The 24756-nt window shown below is 46.9% G+C and overlaps 2 protein-coding genes across 2 annotated transcripts in view; one reads left to right on the forward strand and one right to left on the reverse strand.

Moving 5' to 3' along the window:
- RBFA (ribosome binding factor A) overlaps positions 1–24756 on the reverse strand; it is a 51069-nt gene that overhangs the window by 13895 nt on the left and 12418 nt on the right. The window contains exons 4-5 of the mRNA XM_063923292.1: positions 15961–16073; positions 2768–2852 (exon numbers count right to left, since the gene is read on the reverse strand). Coding sequence (XP_063779362.1) covers positions 2768–2852; positions 15961–16073 — 198 coding nt within the window. The remainder of the gene's footprint in view (positions 1–2767; positions 2853–15960; positions 16074–24756) is intronic.
- The window catches only part of LOC134928049 (glyoxylate/hydroxypyruvate reductase B-like), a 91784-nt gene continuing 83819 nt past the window's right edge, over positions 16792–24756 (forward strand). The window contains exon 1 of the mRNA XM_063923293.1: positions 16792–16957. The gene's annotated coding sequence lies outside the window, so the exon portion shown is untranslated. The remainder of the gene's footprint in view (positions 16958–24756) is intronic.

Raw genomic sequence — 24756 nt, forward strand, 5'->3', positions numbered from 1 at the left:
TACATTAGATTAGAGACTTACAAAGTAAGGCAACTAAAATGGGTCATGGCCTACAGTACATCACAAAACTAACCAGGAAAGATCTTTATATGTATAGTTTAGAGCAGAGAAGGGAAAGGGAAGACATGATAGAAACTTTCAAATATATGAAGGGTTTTAACAAGGCACAGGAGGGAGACATTTTTCAAAGGAAGAGAAGTATCAGAACACGAGGACATGCACTGAAACTGGAAGGAGGTACAGTAGGGTTCAGGGAAAACTTGAGGAAACAATACTTCAAAGAAAGGGTAGTGAAAAAGTGGAATAGCCTCCTATCAGAGGTGGTAGAGGCTAATAAAATAGAGCAATTTAAACATGCTTGGGATAGACGTAAGGATATTCTTACAAAGAACCAAGGATCTAATACGGTTTGAGGTAACAAAAAGGGTAAACAAGGGGCAGACTAGATGGGCAAAGTGGTTCTTATCTGCCGTCATAATCTTTCTATGAGTATGAAATACAGGTCACCTCAACCACACCTAATTAGCTTCTGTAAGCTTATCAATATAGCAGCACAGATGTATGACGTTGCAGCTTAGCTTCATACTTACAGACTGCAAAAAATTATAGTATGAACTTAGTTTAATGTAGCGGTGCATTTAACATAGTAACATAGTATTTGAGGTTGAATAGAGGCAAATTGCCCATCGTGTTCAACCTGTTTTAAGTTGTGATGATTCTACATACTTGCTAAATAATGTTTTATGACTATTTAGCTACTATAACTCATGTTACCCCCGATTAACAACGTTGATATTTTAAGTATTATAACCTTGGATAGCTTTTTCATTCAGAAATGTATCCATTCCTTTTTTAAATCCAATTACAGAGTCCGCCATTACCACCTTCCCTGGCAGGGAATTCCACATCCTGATTGCCCTAACAGTGAAGAACCCTTTCCTCCGTTGCATTCGGAACTTTCTCTCCTCCAGTCGCAGCGAGTGCCCACGTGTCCTAAACTGTGTTCTTTTAATAAATAATTCCTCTGATAACTCTTTGTGATGTCCCTTTTACATATTTGAAGATATTAATAATATCTCCTCTTAGGCGCCTCTTTTCTAGTGTATACATATTCAGCCTAGTAAGTCTTTCCTTATAGTCCAGTCCTTCTAGGCCTTTAATCAATTTAGTAGCTCGCCTTTGAACACTTTCGAGTTCACTGATGTCTTTTTTATACAATGGTGCCCAAAACTGAACACCATATTCCAGGTGCGGACGTACCAATGTCTTATACAGCGGCATGATTACATCCGAGTCCCTTGTCTCAATTCCCCTTTTTATGCACGCTAGCACCTTACTTGCCTTCTTTACTGCGTTTTGACATTGTGTACGGTTATTAAGCCTATTATCAATGAATACCTCCAAATCTTTTTCCAACTCTGTTTCCCCTAGGCGTTCCCCATTTAATATCTAGGATGCACGTTTGTTTTTAGTCCCAAAATGCATAACCTTGCATTTGTCTGTATTGAACCTCATTTTCCATTTAGACGCCCAGAGTTCAAGTTTAGATAGATCATTCTGCAAGGACTCCACATCCAATTCTGAATTAATTACCTTACACAGTTTAGTATCATCTGCAAAGATTGACACTGTGCTTTCCAGGCCTATTTTTAGGTCATTGATAAATATGTTGAACAGTAGTGGTCCGAGTACGGACCCTTGTGGTATTCCGCTGACTACTGGGGACCAGGTTGAGGACTTTCAGTTGACCACTACTCGCTGTACCCTGCTATCCAACCAGCTGCTTATCCATGTGCAAATAGTTTTTCCTAGGCCAATCTCCTTTAATTTGATCATCAGTCTCCTGTGAGGAACTGTATCGAAGGCTTTTGCAAAATCTAGGAAGACCACATCCACTGCTTTTCCTTGATCAAGATTATTGCTCACTTCCTTGTAGAAGCTAATTAAGTTAGTCTGACATGACCTGTCCCTCACAAACCCATGACTTGTCCTTCACAAACCCATGACCTGTCCCCCACAAACCCATTTAATGCCAGATTCCCTTCAATAGTTTGACAGAGACCTCATATCACCCCTCAAGGCGGCTGAAGGACCCTGTTTCTTCTATGTAACTGTCTGCCTGTTTGCTTTCATTACTTTCTCACACCATAAAACTTCCCCTTGTCATGCGGCCCCTAGGCACAATATTATCAGTCGCCCCCCATCATGTCACTACCCCTTTCATGTTGGGACCTCCCAATTGCCAAAGCAACACAAACCATACCCCCCTCACCTCCACAATTAACTGACCAATATTGTCCCCTCCTCCCTCACCAGTTACAGAATGAAAAAATAAGTTGTAATGGTAAAATGAAAAACCTGACCTCATCAGGTCATCGGCCTAGCAGGAATCTCATGCAAGTGAGCATGCTGCGCCCCCCCCCCCCCCCCCCGCCCCGCCCCAGCAAGCATCACCCCTAGGCACATTCCTAGTGAGGCATCCACCACTGCTGTTCCATTGTACTCATTCTTGTCCTCACTGTCAATCATGGAAATCCCATGGTGGTTGCTGCCTCCTGCAGATCATAACCTTAAGTACTCTGCTGTCAACTTCCTAATGAGGTGATTGGATACATGTCATTCTTTCCTCACCTACTTCAAACCTGGGGTCATCCCATGAAAGCGTGAGATGGATACTAAAGGGTGTTCAGATCCTAGTAAAAATGCACCTTAACAATAACTGCACAAATTAATTTTGAAAATAATTTAAATATTCTCTTAATCCTACCTCTTGTATTTTAGCGTCCTCTTTGTCTTTTAAAAACAAAATTGGTGGAACTCTTCCAAGAACCTGATGTGTTATCAAGAGATGTCTGAAAAACACAATATTATCTTAGTTAAAAAAAAATGAAACAAACATACATTAAAAACGGGCCTCTGGTGTATTTCGAATTTCCCAAAATAATGAAAGTAATTTCCTGGAGGTATAAGGTCATATAATCAACGTATAGGGTCTGTGCAATATGTATATATGTATAAAGCACAACTTTATTGTAGCAATTGTAAGTTTTACAAGCTACAAACAATGGGTAGTATGCCTAGAAAGTATTACTGTAGGGCAGAGGTTCCCAAATACGGTCCTCAAGGCACCCCAACGATCCTGGTTTTAAATGTATCCATGCTTGGCCACAGGTGACTTAATTAGCACCTCAGTCAATTTGATTTAACCATCTGTGCTGAGCCATGGATATACCTAAATCCTGGACTGTTGGGGTGCCTTGAGGACCGCGTTTGAGAACCTCTGCAGGGCATAAAGAGAATATGCTCTGAGTCCACCTGTACATGTCATTCAATCCAGCAAAGATGCAGTGTAGAATGAAAAATAAGAATTTACTTACCGATAATTCTATTTCTCGGAGTCCGTAGTGGATGCTGGGGTTCCTGAAAGGACCATGGGGAATAGCGGCTCCGCAGGAGACAGGGCACAAAAAGTAAAGCTTTAGGATCAGGTGGTGTGCACTGGCTCCTCCCCCTATGACCCTCCTCCAAGCCTCAGTTAGGTACTGTGCCCGGACGAGCGTACACAATAAGGAAGGATTTATGAATCCCGGGTAAGACTCATACCAGCCACACCAATCACACTGTACAACCTGTGATCTGAACCCAGTTAACAGTATGATAACAGCGGAGCCTCTGAAAAGATGGCTCACAACAATAATAACCCGATTTTTGTAACTATGTACAAGTAATGCAGATAATCCGCACTTGGGATGGGCGCCCAGCATCCACTACGGACTCCGAGAAATAGAATTATCGGTAAGTAAATTCTTATTTTCTCTATCGTCCTAGTGGATGCTGGGGTTCCTGAAAGGACCATGGGGATTATACCAAAGCTCCCAAACGGGCGGGAGAGTGCGGATGACTCTGCAGCACCGAATGAGAGAACTCCAGGTCCTCCTTAGCCAGGGTATCAAATTTGTAGGATTTTACAAACGTGTTTGCCCCTGACTAAATAGCCGCTCGGCAAAGTTGTAAAGCCGAGACCCCTCGGGCAGCCGCCCAAGATGAGCCCACCTTCCTTGTGGAATGGGCATTTACATATTTTGGCTGTGGCAGGCCTGCAACAGAATGTGCAAGCTGAATTGTATTACACATCCAACTAGCAAAAGTCTGCTTAAAAGCAAGAGCACCCAGTTTGTTGGGTGCATACAGGATAACAGCAAGTCAGTTTTCCTGACTCCAGCCGTCCTGGAACCTATATTTTCAGGGCCCTGACCACATCTAGCAACTTGGAGTCCTCCAAGTCCCTAGTAGGCGCAAGACACCACAATAAGCTGGTTCAGGTGAAACACTGACACCACCTTAGGGAGAGAACTGGGGACGAGTCCGCAGCTCTGCCCTGTCCGAATGGACAAACAGATATGGGCTTTTTTGAGAAAAAAGAACCACCAATTTGACACTCGCCTGGTCCAGGCCAGGTCCAAGAGCATGTTCACTTTTCATGTGAGATGCTTCAAATCCACAGATTTGACTGGTTTTAAACCAATGTGTTTTGAGGAATCCCAGAACTACGTTGAGATCCCACAGTGCCACTGGAGGCACAAAAGGGGGTTGTATATGCAATACTCCCTTGACAAACTTCTGGACTTCAGGAACTGAAGCCACTTCTTTCTGGAAGAAAAATCAACAGGGCCGAAATTTGAACCTTAATGGACCCCAATTTGAAGCCCATAGACACTCCTGTTTGCAAGAAATGCAGGAATCGACCGAGTTGAGATTTCTTCGTGGGGCCTTCCTGGCCTCACACCACGCAACATATTTTCGCCACATGTGGTGATAATGTTGTGCGGTCACCTCCTTTCTGGCTTTGACCAGGGTAGGAATGACCTCTTCCTGAATGCCTTTTCCCTTAGGATCCGGCGTTCCACCGCCATGCCGTCAAACGCAGCTGCGGTAAGTCTTGGAACAGACATGGTACTTGCTGAAACAAGTCCCTTCTTAGCGGCAGAGGCCATAAGTCCTCTGTGAGCATCTCTTGAAGTTCCGGGTACCAAGTCCTTCTTGGCCAATCCGGAGCCATGAGTATAGTTCTTACTCCTCTACGTCTTATAATTCTCAGTACCTTAGGTATGAAAAGCAGAGGATGGAACACATACACCGACTGGTACACCCACGGTGTTACCAGAACGTCCACAGCTATTGCCTGAGGGTCTCTTAACCTGGCGCAATACCTGTCCCGTTTTTTGTTCAGACGGGACGCCATCATGTCCACCTTTGGTAATTCCCAACGGTTTACAATTATGTGGAAAACTTCCCCATGAAGTTCCCACTCTGCCGGGTGGAGGTCGTGCCTACTGAGGAAGTCTGCTTCCCAGTTTCCATTCCCGGAATGAAACACTGCTGACAGTGCTATCACATGATTTTCCGCCCAGCGAAAAGTCCTTGCAGTTTTTGCCACTGCCCTCCTGCTTCTTGTGCCGCCCTGTCTATTTACGTGGGCGACTGCCGTGATGTTTTATCCCACTGGATCAATACCGGCTGACCTTGAAGCAGAGGTCTTGCTAAGCTTAGAGCATTATAAATTTACCCTTAGCTATATTTATGTGGAGAAAAATCTCCAGACTTGACCACACTCCCTGGAAATTTTTTCCTTGTGTGACTGCTCCCCAGCCTCTCGGGCTGGCCTCCGTGGTCACCAACATCCAAAACTGAATGCCGAATCTGCGGCCCTCTAGAAGATGAGCACTCTGTAACCACCACAGGAGAGACACCCTTGTCCTTGGATATAGGGTTATCCGCTGATGCATCTGAAGATGCGATCCGGACCATTTGTCCAGCAGATCCCACTAAAAAGTTCTTGCATGAAATCTGCCGACTGGAATTGCTTCGAAGGAAGTCACCATTTTTTTACCATGGCCCTTGTGCAATGATGCACTGATTTTAGGAGGTTCCTGACTAGCTCGGATAACTCCCTGGCTTTCTCTTCCGGGAGAAACACCTTTTTCTGGACTGTGTCCAGAATCATCCCTAAGCACAGGAGACTTGTTGTCGGGATCAGCTGCGATTTTGGAATCTTTAGAATCCACCCCTGCTGTTGTAACAGTATCCGAGATAGTGCTACTCCGACCTCCAACTGTTCCCTGGACTTTGCCCTTATCAGGAGATCGTCCAAGTAAGGGATAATTAAGACGCCTTTTCTTCGAAGAAGAACCATCATTTCGGCCATTACCTTGGTAAAGACCCGGGGTGCCGTAGACAATCCAAACGGCAGCGTCTGAAACTGATAGTGACAGTTCTGTACCACGAACCTGAGGTACCCTTAGTGATAAGGGCAAATTTGGGACATGGAGGTAAGCATCCCTGATGTCTCGGGACACCAGATAGTCCCCTTCTTCCCGGTTCGTTATCACTGCTCTGAGTGACTCCATCTTGATTTGAACCTTTGTAAGTGTTCAAATTTTTTTAGATTTAGAATAGGTCTCACCTAGCCTTCTGGCTTCAGTACCACAATATAGTGTGGAATAATACCCCTTTTCTTGTTGTAGGAGGGGTAATTTAATTATCACCTGCTGGGAATACAGCTCGTGAATTTTTTCCCATACTGCCTCCTTGTCGGAGGGAGACCTTGGTAAAGCAGCCTTCAGGAGCCTGCGCAGGGGAAACGTCTCGACATTCCAAACTGTACCCCTGGGATACTACTTGTAGGATCCAGGGGTCCTGTACGGTCTCAGCGTCATGCTGAGAGCTTGTCAGAAGGGTTGGAACGCTTCTGTTCCTGGGAATGGGCTGCCTGCTGCAGTCTTCTTCCCTTTCCTCTATCCCTGGGCAGATATGACTCTTATAGGGACGAAAGGACTGAAGCTGAAAAGACGGTGTCTTTTTCTGCAGAGATGTGACTTAGGGTAAAAACGGTGGATTTTCCAGCAGTTGCCGTGGCCACCAGGTCCGATGGACCGACCCCAAATAACTCCTCTTCCTTTATACGGCAATACACCTTTGTGCCGTTTGGAATCTGCATCACCTGACCACTGTCGTGTCCATAAACATCTTCTGGCAGATATGGACATCGCACTTACTCTTGATGCCAGAGTGCAAATATCCCTCTGTGCATCTCGCATATATAGAAATACATCCTTTAAATGCTCTATAGTCAATAAAATACTGTCCCTGTCAAGGGTATCAATATTTTTAGTCAGGGAATCCGACCAAGCCACCCCAGCTCTGCACATCCAGGCTGAGGCGATCGCTGGTCGCAGTATAACACCAGTATGTGTGTATATACTTTTTATGATATTTTTCCAGCCTCCTGTCAGCTGGCTCCTTGAGGACGGCCCTATCTATAGACGGTACCGCCACTTGTTCTGATAAGCGTGTGAGCGCCTTATCCACCCTAAGGGGTGTTTCCCAACGCGCCCTAACTTCTGGCGGGAAAGGGTATACCGCCCATATTTTCTATCGGGGGGAACCCACGCATCATCACACACTTCATTTAATTTATCTGATTCAGGAAAAACTACGGTAGTTTTTTCACATCCCACATAATACCCTCTTTTGTGGTACTTGTAGTATCAGAAATATGTAACACCTCCTTCATTGCCCTTAACGTGTGGCCCTAATAAGGAATACGTTTGTTTATTCACCGTCGACACTGGATTCAGTGTCCCTGTCTGTGTCTGTGTCGACCGACTAAAGTAAACGGGCGTTTTAAAACCCCTGACGGTGTTTTTGAGACGTCTGGACCGGTACTAATTGTTTGTCGGCCGTCTCATGTCGTCAACCGACCTTGGCGTGTGTTGACATTATCACGTAATTCCCTAAATAAGCCATCCATTCCGGTGTCGACTCCCTAGAGAGTGACATCACCATTACAGGCAATTGCTCCGCCTCCTCACCAACATCGTCCTCATACATGTCGACACACACGTACCGACACACAGCACACACACAGGGAATGCTCTGATAGAGGACAGGACCTACTAGCCCTTTGGAGAGACAGAGGGAGAGTTTGCCAGCACACACCAAAAACGCTATAATTATATAGGGACAACCTTATATAAGTGTTTTCCCTTATAGCATCTTTTTTATATATTTCTAACGCCAATTAGTGCCCCCCCTCTCTGTTTTAACCCTGTTTCTGTAGTGCAGTGCAGGGGAGAGCCTGGGAGCCTTCCCTCCAGCCTTTCTGTGAGGGAAAATGGCGCTGTGTGCTGAGGAGATAGGCCCCGCCCCTTTTTCGGCGGCCTCGTCTCCCGCTCTTAACGGATTCTGGCAGGGGTTAAATATCTCCATATAGCCCCCGGAGGCTATATGTGAGGTATTTTTAGCCAAAAAAGGTTTTCATTTGCCTCCCAGGGCGCCCCCCTCCCAGCGCCCTGCACCCTCAGTGACTGCCGTGTGAAGTGTGCTGAGAGGAAAATGGCGCACAGCTGCAGTGCTGTGCGCTACCTTAAGAAGACTGAGGAGTCTTCTGCCGCCGATTCTGGACCTCTTCTCGTTTCAGCATCTGCAAGGGGGCCGGCGGCGAGGCTCCGGTGACCATCCAGGCTGTACCTGTGATCGTCCCTCTGGAGCTAATGTCCAGTAGCCAAGAAGCCAATCCATCCTGCACGCAGGTGAGTTCACTTCTTCTCCCCTAAGTCCCTCGTTGCAGTGATCCTGTTGCCAGCAGGACTCACTGTAAAATAAAAAACCTAAGCTAAACTTTTCTAAGCAGCTCTTTAGGAGAGCCACCTAGATTGCACCCTTCTCGGCCGGGCACAAAAATCTAACTGAGGCTTGGAGGAGGGTCATAGGGGGAGGAGCCAGTGCACACCACCTGATCCTAAAGCTTTACTTTTTGTGCCCTGTCTCCTGCGGAGCCGCTATTCCCCATGGTCCTTTCAGGAACCCCAGCATCCACTAGGACGATAATAAGAATTTACTTACCGATAATTCTATTTCTCGGAGTCCGTAGTGGATGCTGGGGTTCCTGAAAGGACCATGGGGAATAGCGGCTCCGCAGGAGACAGGGCACAAAAAGTAAAGCTTTTCCAGATCAGGTGGTGTGCACTGGCTCCTCCCCCTATGACCCTCCTCCAGACTCCAGTTAGGTACTGTGCCCGGACGAGCGTACACAATAAGGGAGGATTTTGAATCCCGGGTAAGACTCATACCAGCCACACCAATCACACCGTACAACTTGTGATCTAAACCCAGTTAACAGTATGATAACAGAGGAGCCTCTGAAAGATGGCTCCCTAAACAATAACCCGAATTAGTTAACAATAACTATGTACAAGTATTGCAGATAATCCGCACTTGGGATGGGCGCCCAGCATCCACTACGGACTCCGAGAAATAGAATTATCGGTAAGTAAATTCTTATTTTCTCTATCGTCCTAGTGGATGCTGGGGTTCCTGAAAGGACCATGGGGATTATACCAAAGCTCCCAAACGGGCGGGAGAGTGCGGATGACTCTGCAGCACCGAATGAGAGAACTCCAGGTCCTCCTTTGCCAGGGTATCAAATTTGTAGAATTTTACAAACGTGTTCTCCCCTGACCACGTAGCTGCTCGGCAGAGTTGTAATGCCGAGACCCCTCGGGCAGCCGCCCAAGATGAGCCCACCTTCCTTGTGGAATGGGCCTTAACAGATTTAGGCTGTGGCAGGCCTGCCACAGAATGTGCAAGTTGAATTGTGTTACAAATCCAAGGAGCAATCGACTGCTTAGAAGCAGGCGCACCCAACTTGTTGGGTGCATACAGTATAAACAGCGAGTCAGATTTTCTGACTCCAGCCGTCCTTGAAATGTATATTTTTAAAGCTCTGACAACGTCCAACAACTTGGAGTCCTCCAAGTCGCTTGTAGCCGCAGGCACTACAATAGGCTGGTTCAGGTGAAACGCTGATACCACCTTAGGGAGAAAATGCGGACGCGTCCGCAGCTCTGCCGTATCCGAATGGAAAATTAAATAAGGGCTTTTATAAGATAAAGCCGCCAGTTCAGATACTCTCCTGGCGGACGCCAGGGCCAGTAACATAGTCACTTTCCATGTGAGATATTTCAAATCCACATCTTTTAGTGGTTCAAACCAATGGGATTTGAGGAAATCTAAAACTACATTTAGATCCCACGGTGCCACCGGAGGCACCACAGGAGGCTGTATATGCAGTACTCCCTTTACAAAAGTCTGGACCTCAGGAACTGAGGCCAATTCTTTTTGGAAGAATATTGACAGGGCCGAAATTTGAACCTTAATAGATCCCAATTTGAGACCCATAGACAATCCTGATTGCAGGAAATGTAGGAAACGACCCAGTTGAAATTCCTCCGTCGGAGCACTCCGATCCTCGCACCACGCAACATATTTCCGCCAAATGCGGTGATAATGCTTCGCGGTGACTTCCTTTCTTGCCTTAATCAAGGTAGGAATGACTTCTTCTGGAATGCCTTTCCCTTTTAGGATCTGGCGTTCAACCGCCATGCCGTCAAACGCAGCCGCGGTAAGTCTTGGAATAGACACGGTCCCTGCTGAAGCAGGTCCTGTCTTAGAGGTAGAGGCCACGGATCGTCCGTGACCATCTCTTGAAGTTCCGGGTACCAAGACCTTCTTGGCCAATCCGGAGCCACTAGTATCGTTCTTACTCCGCTTTGCCTTATGATTCTCAATACCTTTGGTATGAGAGGCAGAGGAGGAAACACATACACCGACTGGTACACCCAAGGTGTTACCAGCGCGTCCACAGCTATTGCCTGCGGATCTCTTGACCTGGCGCAATACCTGTCCAGTTTTTTGTTGAGGCGAGACGCCATCATGTCCACCATTGGTCTTTCCCAACGGTTTATTAGCATGTGGAAAACTTCTGGATGAAGTCCCCACTCTCCCGGGTGAAGATCGTGTCTGCTGAGGAAGTCTGCTTCCCAGTTGTCCACTCCCGGGATGAACACTGCTGACAGTGCTATCACGTGATTCTCCGCCCAGCGAAGGATCCTGGCAGCTTCTGCCATTGCACTCCTGCTTCTTGTGCCGCCCTGTCTGTTTACATGGGCGACTGCCGTGATGTTGTCCGACTGGATCAACACCGGTCTTCCTTGAAGCAGAGGTTCCGCCTGGCTTAGAGCATTGTAGATTGCTCTTAGTTCCAGAATGTTTATGTGAAGAGACTTTTCCAGGCTCGACCACACTCCCTGGAAGTTTCTTCCTTGTGTGACTGCTCCCCAGCCTCTCAGGCTGGCGTCCGTGGTCACCAGGATCCAATCCTGTATGCCGAATCTGCGGCCCTCCAATAGATGAGCCCTCTGCAACCACCACAGAAGAGATACCCTTGTCCTTGGAGACAGGGTTATCCGCAGGTGCATCTGAAGATGCGACCCTGACCATTTGTCCAACAGATCCCTTTGGAAAATTCTTGCATGGAATCTGCCGAATGGAATTGCTTCGTAAGAAGCCACCATTTTTCCCAGGACTCTTGTGCATTGATGTACAGACACCTTTCCTGGTTTTAGGAGATTCCTGACCAGGTCGGATAACTCCTTGGCTTTTACCTCGGGAAGAAAAACCTTTTTCTGAACCGTGTCCAGAATCATCCCTAGGAACAGCAGACGAGTTGTCGGCATTAATTGGGATTTTGGAATATTCAGAATCCATCCGTGCTGCTTTAGCACCTCTTGAGATATTGCTAATCCCATCTCTAGCTGTTCTCTGGACCTTGCCCTTATTAGGAGATCGTCCAAGTATGGGATAATTAATACGCCTTTTCTTCGAAGAAGAATCATCATCTCGGCCATTACCTTTGTAAAGATCCGAGGTGCCGTGGACAAACCAAACGGCAGCGTCTGAAACTGATAGTGACAGTTTTGTACAACGAACCTGAGGTACCCCTGGTGTGAGGGGTAAATTGGAACGTGGAGATACGCATCCTTGATGTCCAAGGATACCATAAAGTCCCCTTCTTCCAGGTTCGCTATCACTGCTCTGAGTGACTCCATCTTGAACTTGAACTTCTTTATGTACAGGTTCAAGGACTTCAGATTTAGAATAGGCCTTACCGAGCCATCCGGCTTCGGTACCACAAATAGAGTGGAATAATACCCCTTCCCTTGTTGTAGAAGAGGTACCTTGACTATCACCTGCTGAGAGTACAGCTTGTGAATGGCTTCCAAAACCGTCTCCCTTTCGGAAGGGGACGTTGGTAAAGCAGACTTCAGGAAACGGCGAGGTGGATCTGTCTCTAATTCCAACCTGTACCCCTGAGATATTATCTGCAGGATCCAGGGATCTACCTGCGAGTGAGCCCACTGCGCGCTGTAATTTTTGAGACGACCTCCCACCGTCCCCGAGTCCGCTTGAGAAGCCCCAGCGTCATGCTGAGGCTTTTGTAGAAGCCGGGGAGGGCTTCTGTTCCTGGGAAGGAGCTGCCTGTTGCTGTTTCTTCCCTCGACCTCTGCCTCGTGGCAGATATGAATAGCCCTTTGCTCTCTTATTTTTAAAGGAACGAAAGGGCTGCGGTTGAAAAGTCGGTGCCTTTTTCTGTTGGGGAGTGACTTGAGGTAGAAAGGTGGATTTCCCGGCTGTAGCCGTGGCCACCAAATCTGATAGACCGACTCCAAATAACTCCTCCCCTTTATACGGCAAAACTTCCATATGCCGTTTTGAATCCGCATCGCCTGTCCACTGTCGCGTCCATAAAGCTCTTCTGGCCGAAATGGACATAGCACTTACCCGTGATGCCAGTGTGCAGATATCCCTCTGTGCATCACGCATATAAAGAAATGCATCCTTTATTTGTTCTAACGACAGTAAAATATTGTCCCTGTCCAGGGTATCAATATTTTCAATCAGGGACTCTGACCAAACTACCCCAGCACTGCACATCCAGGCAGACGCTATAGCTGGTCGTAGTATAACACCTGCATGTGTGTATATACTTTTTTGGATATTTTCCATCCTCCTATCTGATGGATCTTTAAGTGCGGCCGTCTCAGGAGAAGGTAACGCCACTTGTTTTGATAAGCGTGTTAGCGCCTTGTCCACCCTAGGAGGTGTTTCCCAGCGCTCCCTAACCTCTGGCGGGAAAGGGTATAATGCCAATAATTTCTTTGAAATTATCAGCTTTTTATCAGGGGCAACCCACGCTTCATCACACACGTCATTTAATTCTTCTGATTCAGGAAAAACTATAGGTAGTTTTTTCACACCCCACATAATACCCTGTTTAGTGGTACCTGTAGTATCAGCTAAATGTAACGCCTCCTTCATTGCCAAAATCATATAACGTGTGGCCCTACTGGAAAATACGGTTGATTGGTCACCGTCACCACTGGAATCAGTGCCTGTGTCTGGGTCTGTGTCGACCGACTGAGGCAAAGGGCGTTTTACAGCCCCTGACGGTGTTTGAGGCGCCTGGACAGGCACTAATTGATTGTCCGGCCGCCTCATGTCGTCAAACGACTGCTTAAGCGAGTTGACGCTATCCCGTAATTCCACAAATAAAGGCATCCATTCTGGTGTCGACCCCCTAGGAGGTGACATCCCCATATTTGGCAATTGCTCCGCCTCCACACCAATATCGTCCTCATACATGTCGACACACACGTACCGACACACAGCAGACACACAGGGAATGCTCTAAACGAAGACAGGACCCACTAGCCCTTTGGGGAGACAGAGGGAGAGTCTGCCAGCACACACCAAAAAGCGCTATATATGACAGGGATAGCCTTATAATAAGTGCTCCCTTATAGCTGCTTTATATATATCAAGATATTGCCATTAAATTTGCCCCCCCTCTCTGTTTTACCCTGTTTCTGTAGTGCAGTGCAGGGGAGAGACCTGGGAGCCGTCCTGACCAGCGGAACTGTGAGAGGAAATGGCGCCGTGTGCTGAGGAGATAGGCCCCGCCCCTTTTTCGGCGGGCTCGTCTCCCGCTATTTTGTGAATACAGGCAGGGGTTAAATATCTCCATATAGCCTCTGGGGGCTATATGTGAGGTATTTTTAGCCTTTTAATAGGTTTTCATTTGCCTCCCAGGGCGCCCCCCCCAGCGCCCTGCACCCTCAGTGACTGCGTGTGAAGTGTGCTGAGAGGAAAATGGCGCACAGCTGCAGTGCTGTGCGCTACCTTTAGAAGACTGCAGGAGTCTTCAGCCGCCGATTCTGGACCTCTTCTTACTTCAGCATCTGCAAGGGGGCCGGCGGCGCGGCTCCGGTGACCATCCAGGCTGTACCTGTGATCGTCCCTCTGGAGCTGATGTCCAGTAGCCAAGAAGCCAATCCATCCTGCACGCAGGTGAGTTCACTTCTTCTCCCCTCTGTCCCTCGTTGCAGTGATCCTGTTGCCAGCAGGAATCACTGTAAAATAAAAAACCTAAGCTAAACTTTCTCTAAGCAGCTCTTTATGAGAGCCACCTAGAATTGCACCCTTCTCGGCCGGGCACAAAAATCTAACTGGAGTCTGGAGGAGGGTCATAGGGGGAGGAGCCAGTGCACACCACCTGATCTGGAAAAGCTTTACTTTTTGTGCCCTGTCTCCTGCGGAGCCGCTATTCCCCATGGTCCTTTCAGGAACCCCAGCATCCACTAGGACGATAGAGAAAGAGAAATTGGTGTATATCTATAAGGAAATAGGATCAGGGAACAATCAAGCAGACAGTATTCAAAATAGAAACTGTTTCCACACTATACAATACGTCACATGGAAGTGTTGCTAATAGCAAACTCTTTGCTATTCTTGAAGTGATGGTCTTCCTGCATTAGTGTGACCACAACAAAGTTTAACAAAAAAGAAAAGGTAAACTAGTCTCACTGGCCATGAGGCTAAGGAACATCAGCACTTGCCCTACTGAAATACTGGGGCTAGCACTTTGCACTAAGGGGGTAATTCCGAGTTGATTGCAGCAGGATTTTTGATAGCAATTGGGAAAAACCATATGCACTGCAGGGGAGGCAGATATAACATGTGCAGAAAGAGTTAGATTTGGGTGGGTTATTTTATTTCTGTGCAGGGGTAAATACTGGCTGCTTTATTTTTACACTGCAAATTAGATTGCAGATTGAACACACCCCACCCAAATCTAACTCTCTCTGCACATGTTATATCTGCCTCCCCTGCAGTGCACATGGTTTTGCCCAATTGCTATCAAAAATCCTGCTGCGATCAACTTGGAATTACCCCCTAAGCCCCACCCTGTGTATAATTACATCACTCCAGTCCTCCAACTCCTGATGCATGAACAGGAAGGTTCACTTAGCAACCTGTAATGAATTTAGCAAAGTAAATAAGGTAGTATGTTGTGTGCAAGCAAACGGATGGTAAGTTTCCATCATTTTTTAGACTAGAAGATTGCTGCGTTTTATGGTGAATGCCAATCTTTCTGTGCCCAGAAAGCATTTGCAGTTAGTAAAATGCAATAAAGCACCCAGCTGGATGACGCATCACACATACACTATGCAGAAGCTCAGTCTCTTTCTTCACCTGCAAATAATGAATGCAATGACTGGTTGAGGTAGCTAGCAAACATAACACGGGGCCTAATTCAGACCTGATCGCAGCAGCAAATTTGATAGCTAATGGGCAAAACCATGTGCACTGCAGGGGAGGCAGATATAACATGTGCAGAGAGAGTTAGATTTGGGTGGGGTGTGTTCAAACTGAAATCTAAATTGCAGTGTAAAAATAAAGCAGCCAGTATTAACCCTGCACAGAAACAATATATCCCACCCAAATCTAACTCTCTCTGCACATGTTATACCTGCCCCACCTGCAGTGCACATGGTTTTGCCCATTAGCTAACAAATTTGCTGCTGCGATCAGGTCTGAATTATGCCCACAATCCAGAAATGCAGCAGCAGTCACACGCAATTGGACAACACCTTGGCTATTCATTAGAAACAGCACTTGAAAGTAAAAAAAGTAAAAGAACATACAGTAGCTTTGCTATATGTGACGGGAAGCCCCACATGTTCCATTGGGTGTGTAGCTTAGATAAAGAAAATACAACACCTAAAACGAGCAGCATATTTCTGGAGCACTTTTTCAATCTCAGCATCAGTGTCTTTGTTGCCGCTGGTTTTCCAATAAGCCCGACAGACCGAAACATCGAATGTTACAGACACCTAAAAACAAAACAGAAGTTCTAGTTACAACGCGAATGCAAGATTCTGAAACATAACCGCAATTATGAGCTGAATTACCTCCCAGAATTTTATTAAGGGTTTGCCAACTTCTAAACAATCCAGTCTCAAAACATGTCCCTTCTGCATAGTATGGCAACATTCTTGAATTATTGGGGAATGTTACGTTTTATAGGGATACTATTGTGAAGCTTTTGCAGTCAAAAAAAGTTTATTTTGCAGGCCTGACACTTTTTAAAAAGAAAAATATTTATTTCAGTAACATTAATGGCGCTGTGGGTAAAGCTATCTGGATCTATAACAACACAGAAACTGTCCTTGCTACAGATATCCTGGTGGCAACATCACAAGAGACTCCATGTTATAGGTAAGCATTATTTTTGGCTCCTGCTTATAGGGGGTAATTCAGAGTTGATCGCAGCAGCAAATTGGTTAGCAGTTGGGGAAAACCATGTGCACTGCAGGGGGGGGCAGATATAACATGTGCAGAGAGAGTTAGATTTGGGTGGGGTGTGTTTAAACTGAAATCTAAATTGCAGTGTAAAAATAAAGCAGCCAGTATTTACCCTGCACAGAAACAAAACAACCCACCCAAATCTAACTCTCTCTGCACAAGTTATATCTGCCCCCCGTGCAGTGCACATGGTTTTGCCCAACTGCTAACAAATTTGCTGCTGCGATCAACTCTGAATTACCCCCATAGTGTTCTACATTAGGACGCTGTGTACGACAATCAAACGCTTCCAGGCAGATGCACGGAATACAGGGCGTGTCAGCCAAGCTCCAGTGCAGACAAGGAGAGGAGGGAAATGCTGATAGCTGAAAGGGAGAAAAAAGATTTTCGTTCAACAGTGGCATAGGATGAGGTAATTAGGGCATAGCACTACCTGCGGTGAGTAGCAAGGTAATGGAGAGAGCTGCACTGCTTGCAAACATGGAGAAAGTGAAAATAACCTTTTACTGGTCACTTTCCAGAGCAACACCACTAATTTCCATTACACTAGTACAAGTGCTGGGTGAGTTATTGTGCCACCTTATTACCATTAAGGTCACACTCAAATTTTCACTATCATGGTTTCAATACAAAAAATACTATTTTATACCATTCCCCTTATGGGACACTGATGTGATAAAAAAACAAAACAAAAAAACCCCCACAACTATTGGTATTGTATTACTATATAACTCTCTATTAAATTTTAAAATGTTACTTTGTGCCGTTACTTACTGAAGTACCAGTATATGCAACAATGGTCTTACATTTCCTCAAACATATACTGGAACCAATTAATATGTGTAATAATGTCCCATCTCCTTTTTCAACTTCAACCAGAAGCATGGCAGAATCTGTATTGCAGTAAGACAGACTATGCAGCAGTTGTGCTCTGTGCTTACACTGACCAATAATTCCTCTATCTTAGGTGTGTGTAAATACCACAGAATTGATGTCTTTAACTACATGTTCTCTGAATAAAAGAATTTCAATTAAGTAATTGTGTTCTCTGCATACAGGGCCTGATTCATGTTTGTAAGTAAAGCAAAGAAAAACAAGTAACTTTGTGTCTGGAACAAACCATGTTTTAATAATAATAATCATTTTATTTATATTGCGCTCTTTATCCAACAGGACTCATTGTCCCATGCAAAGGGAGCAAATACATGTATAGTCTTTCCTGTGCAGGGTAAATACTGGCTGCTTTTGCATGTAGCCCACAAACATTAGCCAGCTTTATTATTACACTGCAATATAGATTTTGGTTTGAATAACCACCCAAATCTAAGTCTCTCTGCACGTTACATTTGTCCCACCTGCTGTGCAAAATGGTTTAGTCCAGTTGCTTGCTTTTTTGCTTTACTTACAAACATGAATCTGACCTTATGTCAATAGCTTCATAAATCTTCTATACACCATTCCCACTAATCCTATAACATTTTGTAGAATACCCTCATCCCAAATCCTTTCTTTGTGGATTAACAAGTACATATAGCTTCTTGTAATAGCCTGTTTTCAAACTGCCTTTCCAGCCCCCTAACCAACCACAATCGCCAGTAAACACACATTGGGGCTAATTCAGCCTGGATTGCGGCAGCGATCGCAGACAATCTTTTTGTTGAGTGCGCACGTGCAGCGGCTGCACTGCGCATGCGCACCCCGGGTGCCCAGTAAGATGCTATGAGCATCTCTGGACTGCGACCGCGTCTGCTTGATTGACTGGCAGAGGCGGTCACAGGGCGGGAGCAGTCCTGCCAAAGACATTAGAACGCTGTTGGCGGGGCGCGGTCCGGACAACAAAGGTGTGTCCCGACCAATGGGTGGGCGGGCTGTGGCAGCTGCGACCTGGAACTCGGCCAGTAGCTCCCTGCCAGCGTGCAGGAGCTGTGCTGGCAGGGAGCTACTTGTCAGGTACAAAGGCATAGCCACCGTGCAATGCTTTTGTACCTGTGCCGGGGCGGGGGGAGAGAGACGGACATGCGGGGTGGACTAGTCCTGTGCTGGGCATCCCCCTGCATGTCAGAGTAACTGATCGTAGATGTGCTAAATTTAGCACATCTACGATCAACTCTGAATTACTCCCATTATACCCCGATTAAAAAGACCACTGCTCATAGTTTAAGACACCACGTCATCCATCTGATGTCAGGGAAAAAGGAGATTTATGGTAGACTTACCATTGTTAAATCTCTTTCTGCGAGTAGGGGGGTACACACAGAGAGATCCGTGTTTAAAATCTGAGTAGATTGCTTAGATTTTAAGCACGGATCTGTTATGTGTATGCCCCCCAGCGATAGCGATGCGCGGGGGCTATCCCCGGTGCTAGATTGAGCCTGCATGCAGGCTCAATCTAGCGGGTCACTCACTTCAGCGCTGTATGAAGTAGGCGTCCCCCCCTCCTCTCGCTCAGCACACATCACGCTGTGCTGAGCGGAAGAGATGTGTGCTGAGCGGTCTGTGTTAAGATCGCTCAGCACACATCTCTCCTGTCAGTACTGGCCTGTACACTGGGTTCCACAGGGAATAACATCGGGGTGTAGAGTTGGATCTTGATCCGAGGCTCCAACAGGCTAAAGCTTTAACTGTTCCCAGGATGCGCTGCACCTCCTCCTCTACAGCCCCGCCTCCAGGCACTGGAGCTCAGTTTTGTTAACCAGTCCAAGATTTAACAATGGTAAGTCTGCCATAAATCTCCTTTTCTGCAGCGGGGTACACTGGTATTCTACAGGGAATAACATCAGGGATGTCCTAAAGCAGTTCCTCATGGGAGGGGACGCACTGTAGCGGGCACAAGTACCCGGCATCCAAAGGAAGCATCCTGGGAGCCGGAAGTATCAAAGGCATAGAACCTGATGAACGTGTTCACTGAGGACCACGTAGCCGTCTTGCACAATTATTCTGCGGACGCGCCACTGCGGGCCGCCCAAGAAGGTGCAACAGGCCGAGTAGAATGGGCTTTGACAGCAGCAGGAGCTGGAAGACCAGCCTGCGCATAGGCTTGTGCAACCACCATTCTAATCCATCTGGCCAAGGTTTGCTTATTCGCAGGCCAGTCACGTTTGTGAAAACCAAAAAGTACAAAAAGGGAATCTGACCTCCTGATCGAGGCAGTCCTTTCCACATAAATACGGAGAGCCCGTACCACGTCCAAAGATCTTTCTTTGAAGACAAACCAGAAGAGATGAAGACCGGAACCACAATCTCCTGGTTAAGGTGAAAAGATGATACCACCTTAGGTAAATAACCAGGGCAAGTTCGAAGAACTTCCCGATCACGATGAAAAATCAGAAAGGGTGACCGACAGGACAAAGCGCCTAAGTCCGACACCCTCCTAGCAGAGGCAATAGCCAACAGAAACACGACCTTAAGCGTAAGGCATTTAAGGTCCACAGACTCAAGAGGTTCAAATGGAGACTCTTGCAGGGCATATAAGACTACAGACAGATCTCATAGAGCCACAGGAGGGACATAGGGAGGCTGAATCTGTAAAACACCCTGAGTAAAAGTGTGAACGTCAGGAAGAGACGCCATTTTTCTCTGAAACCACACCGACAAGGCAGATATATGAACCTTCAGGGAGGCCAGACGAAGGCCCAAAACTAGGCCTTGTTGTAGAAATGCCAAAAGTCTGGAAGTTTTGAAAGTATATGCATCATAATTCTTAGCAGCACACCATGTGAAGTAAGAATTCCAGACCCTGTAACAAATCTGAGCCGAAGCTGGTTTACGGGCTTTCAACATAGTTTGATTGACCGCCTCAGAGAATCCTTTTGCTCTCAGGAGTGATGCTTCAAGAGCCACGCCATCAAAGCCAGTCTGGCCAGGTCCGGGTAGACACAAGGGCCTTGAACAAGGACGTCTGGGCGCTGAGGAAGTAGAAGAGGACGCTCTATAGAGAGACCCTGCAGGTCTGAGAACCAATGCCGTCTGGGCCACGCTGGAACGACTAGATGTAGTATTCCTCCTTCTTGCTTGAACTTCCGTATTACCCAGGGCAGGAGTGACACTGGAGCGAACACGTATGGCAGCCGAAAGTTCCATGGAATTGCCAGTGCATCCACGAATGCTGCTTGAGGATCCCTTGTCCTTGCTCCGAAGACCGGAACCTTGTGAATGTGTCTAGATGCCATCAGGCCTACATCTGGTAGGCACCACTTGTCCACTAGGAGTTGAAAGACTTCGGGATGAAGACTCCACTCTTCGGCGTGCACGTCCTGACCACAGAGGAAGTCCGCTTCCCAGTTGAGGACTCCCGGAATGAACACTGCTGATATGGCTGGCAGATGGCGTTCCACCCATTGGACGATTTTGACACTTCCATCATTGCCATGCGGCTTCGAGTGCTGCCTTGATGATTTATTTACGGGCCGCCTTGATGATTTATGTACGCCACCGTGGTGGCGTTGTCCGATTGTACTTGAACAGGCCTGTCCTGTACCAGAGGCACGGCCAGTGACAACGCATTGAACACTGCCCGCAATTCCAGAATGTTTATCGGGAGGAGAGATTCCTCCCTGGTCCACCGACCCTAGAGAGAGTGTTGCTCCAATACCACGCCCCAACCCCGCATACTGGCGTCCGTTGTCAGGAGGACCCAGTTGGAGATCCAGAAGGGAAGGGCCCTGCTCAACTGTTGGTCCTGTAGCCACCAGCTCAGTGACAGATGAACCTCCGGAGTCAAGGAGATAATTTGCGACCTGATCCGATGAGGCAGGCCATCCCATTTGGAAAGGATTAACCTCTGCAGAGGGCGGGAGTGAAATTGAGCATACTCTACCATGACGAAAGCAGACACCATGAGGCCTAGTACTTGCATCGCCAAGTGTATCGACACTCTCTGGCGAGAGAGGAAGCATCTGTTCTTGTCCTGAAGTTTCAGGACCTTCTCTGGTGACAGAAACAGTCTTTGGCTGTGTGTGTCCAGTAGCACCCCCAGGTGCACCATGCTCCGAGCAGGGACCAGCGAGAACTTATTCCAATTGATGAGCCACCCGTGTGCTTGTAGGAATTGGGCTGACATCTCCAGTTGACTGAGGAGAACATCTTTGGAGTTCTCCAGAATCAGCAAGTCATCCAGATACAGCAGGATTCTGATTCCCTGACGACGGAGGAAAGCCGTCATCACGGCCATGACCTTGGTGAAAATCTGAGGTGCCGTGGCCAGTCCAAATGGCAGAGCCTGGAATTGAAAATGAAGGTTGCCAATAGCAAACCGCAGATATTGCTGATGCGAAATGGCAATAGGTATGTGCAGGTAAGCATCCTGTATGTCCAGGGATACCATATAGTCCTCGGGTTCCATGGCCAGCACAATAGAGCACAGGGTTTCCATACGGAATTTGGACACTCCTACAGACTGGTTCAATGATTTGAGGTGGAGGATAGGCCGAAAAGACCCATTTGGTTTCGTAACTAGAAACAGGGTCGAATAGTATCCTCTGCCACTCTGGGACAGAGGTACCGGCACTACCACTCCTGTTTCCAGGAGGGATTGTACAACCAGGTGTAGAGCTTGCGTTTTCAACAGATCTGAGTCAATAACCGTTGAACAGAACTGGCGAGGGGGAAGTCTCTTGAAAGAGACTGCGTACCCGTGAGAGACAACTTCCCCCACCCAGGTGGTTAAGCGCAGACTGCAGACCGCAAATTTCCCAGTCTTCGGGTTCCATGGCCAGTACAATAGAGCGCAGAGTTTCCATACGGAATCTGGACACTCTCACAAATTTGTTCAATAATTTGAGGTCGAGTATAGGCTGAAAAGACCCATTGGGTTTCGGAACTAGAAACAGGGTCGAATAGTATCCCCTGTCTCTCTGGGACAGAGGTACCGGCACTACCACTCTTGTGTCCAGGAGGGATCGCAAAACCAATTGTAGAGCTTGCATCCCCCTTTCAAGAGGGGGACGTCTCTTGAAAGAGATTGCGTACCTGTGAGAGACAACTTCCCGTACCCAGGTGTCCGAAGTGGTCTTTAACCAGGCCTGGGCGAACTGCAGAAGTCGGCCTCCCACCCTGGGGTCCCCCAGGGGGTGGCCCGCCCCATCATGCAGCAGGCTTGTCTTGTTTGGAAGCAGGCTGACGGGCGGCCCATGATTGTTTAGATTTGGGCTTAGTGGTTTTGGAAGTACGAGCCTGTCTCGGGTATCTGACCTTTTGTTCTCTTAGCCTTCTGAGTAGAAGGATTAGCACTTGGGAGGAACGCAGTCTTGCCCGTCGCCAAGTTAATCACAATCTCGTTGAGATCCTCCCCAAATAGTATGTCTCCCTTGAAAGGAAGCACCTCCAAGGTCTTTTTAGAGTCCAGGTCCACTTTCCAGGACCTCAACCACAGAATCTGGCGAGCCAGGATAGACGTAGTAGATGCCTTGGCCACCATGACCCCTGCATCAGAGGCCGCCTCCTGAATATAGTGAGAGGCTGTGGTAATATATGAAAGATATTGTCTGGCAGTATCAGAAAAATCCTGAGGCAGCTCATCCTCAATTGCCTAAACCCATGCTTCAATTCCTTTTGCAGCCCAAGAGGACGCCATAGTGGGTCGATGTACAGCGCCGGTAAGAGTGTAAATAGACTTCAGGCATCCCTACGCACGCTTATCTGTCTGTTCCTTCAGTGAGGTGACAGTGGTGACAGGCAGAGTAGATGACACCACAAGACGGGCCACATGAGAGTCCACCGGCAGTGCAGTTTCCCACTTGTTACTCAACTCCACAGGGATAGGATAACGAGCTAGCATCTTGTTAGAAAGGGAAAACTTATTTCCTGGAGATGACCAGGATTCCTGACGTATGTCAATTAAAAGGTCAGAATGTGGTAAATTTACTTTAGTAACCTTCTGACGCTTAAACTTATCCGGTTTCTTAGACGTAATAAAAGGCTCAATGACATCATCAATCTGGAGAATCAACTTGATAGCCTCCACAAGGTCAGGAACATCAACCTGTTGTTCCTGACCTCATCAGAAGCAACTGTATCAACGTCTGACGGATAAGTATATTCCCCATCCTCATCGGGAGAATTATCCAAAATATTAGTTGATTGTGAGGAAGAAATGGCCCGTTTAGATGACCCCTTGGCTCCAGAGTGACGTGAGGTGGACTTTTGTCTAACCAAAGTCTGATTTAATTGCTGTAACTGGGTAGACAATAGTATCCGCCCATGGCGAATTGACTACAGGGACAATATGTGGCTCTAATGGCATGGGAGGACCCACAGGGGGGCGTAAGACGCGTTACAAGCGTAGTCAGCATATTTGAAAAAGCTGCCCAAGGTGGGTCCTGACTGGCCACAGGCGCCGTAGGTGGACTGGGAGATGTATGACACCCAGTGCCTGAACCAGCACCTAACACTTCCCCCACTGGTGAATCCGTGACGACAGCACTGCATGATGCAGGAGTGTCCGCGGATGTCCCGCCCTGTGTAGCAGACATTGTATGTGATGTAGCCTTAGGGCGTAACAGTACAATATAGCCAGGCAAACACAAAAACCAGCAAATAATCCCCTGTGTTTTGTGACAGTAAATACAGAGCACAAACAGAGGATTTAAGCGGTGTGGGGTGACTGAAAAACACAGTAAGAAATACAAACAGCATACCCTGTGTAGCACTATATATTATATGAGACCCTGATGCACCTAGTTTCCCAGGGTAGAGAATATAGTGATAGCAAAACGTGTGATACACAAGAATGGAATCCACACAGCAGTTATAGGCACACTCAGTCACAGATACAACACAGGAATTATCACATATAAAAAATAAAACTGCACTGGACTAGTAAATTACATATAAGTATGTATGTATATTTATTACCAGTTATTTATATAGCGCACACATATTCCGCTGCGCTTTACAAAGAATATTTGGACATTCACATCAGTCCCCTGCCCCAGTGGAGCTTACAATCTATATTTCCTATCACATGTACACACAGACACATTCACACTAGGGTCATTTTTTGTTGTAAGCCAATTGACCTACCAGTATTTTTTTGGATTGTGGGAGGAAACCGGAGTACCCGGAGGAAACCCACACAAGTACGGGGAGAATATACATACTCCGAACAGTTAGAGCCATGGTGGGAATCGAACCCATGACCTCAGTGCTGTGAGTAAGTAATGCTAACCATTACACCATCCGTACTGCCGTACTGTATACAGATATAACAATGCA

Source organism: Pseudophryne corroboree, chromosome 5, assembly GCF_028390025.1.
Source record: "Pseudophryne corroboree isolate aPseCor3 chromosome 5, aPseCor3.hap2, whole genome shotgun sequence".
NCBI classification, from domain to species: domain Eukaryota; kingdom Metazoa; phylum Chordata; class Amphibia; order Anura; family Myobatrachidae; genus Pseudophryne; species Pseudophryne corroboree.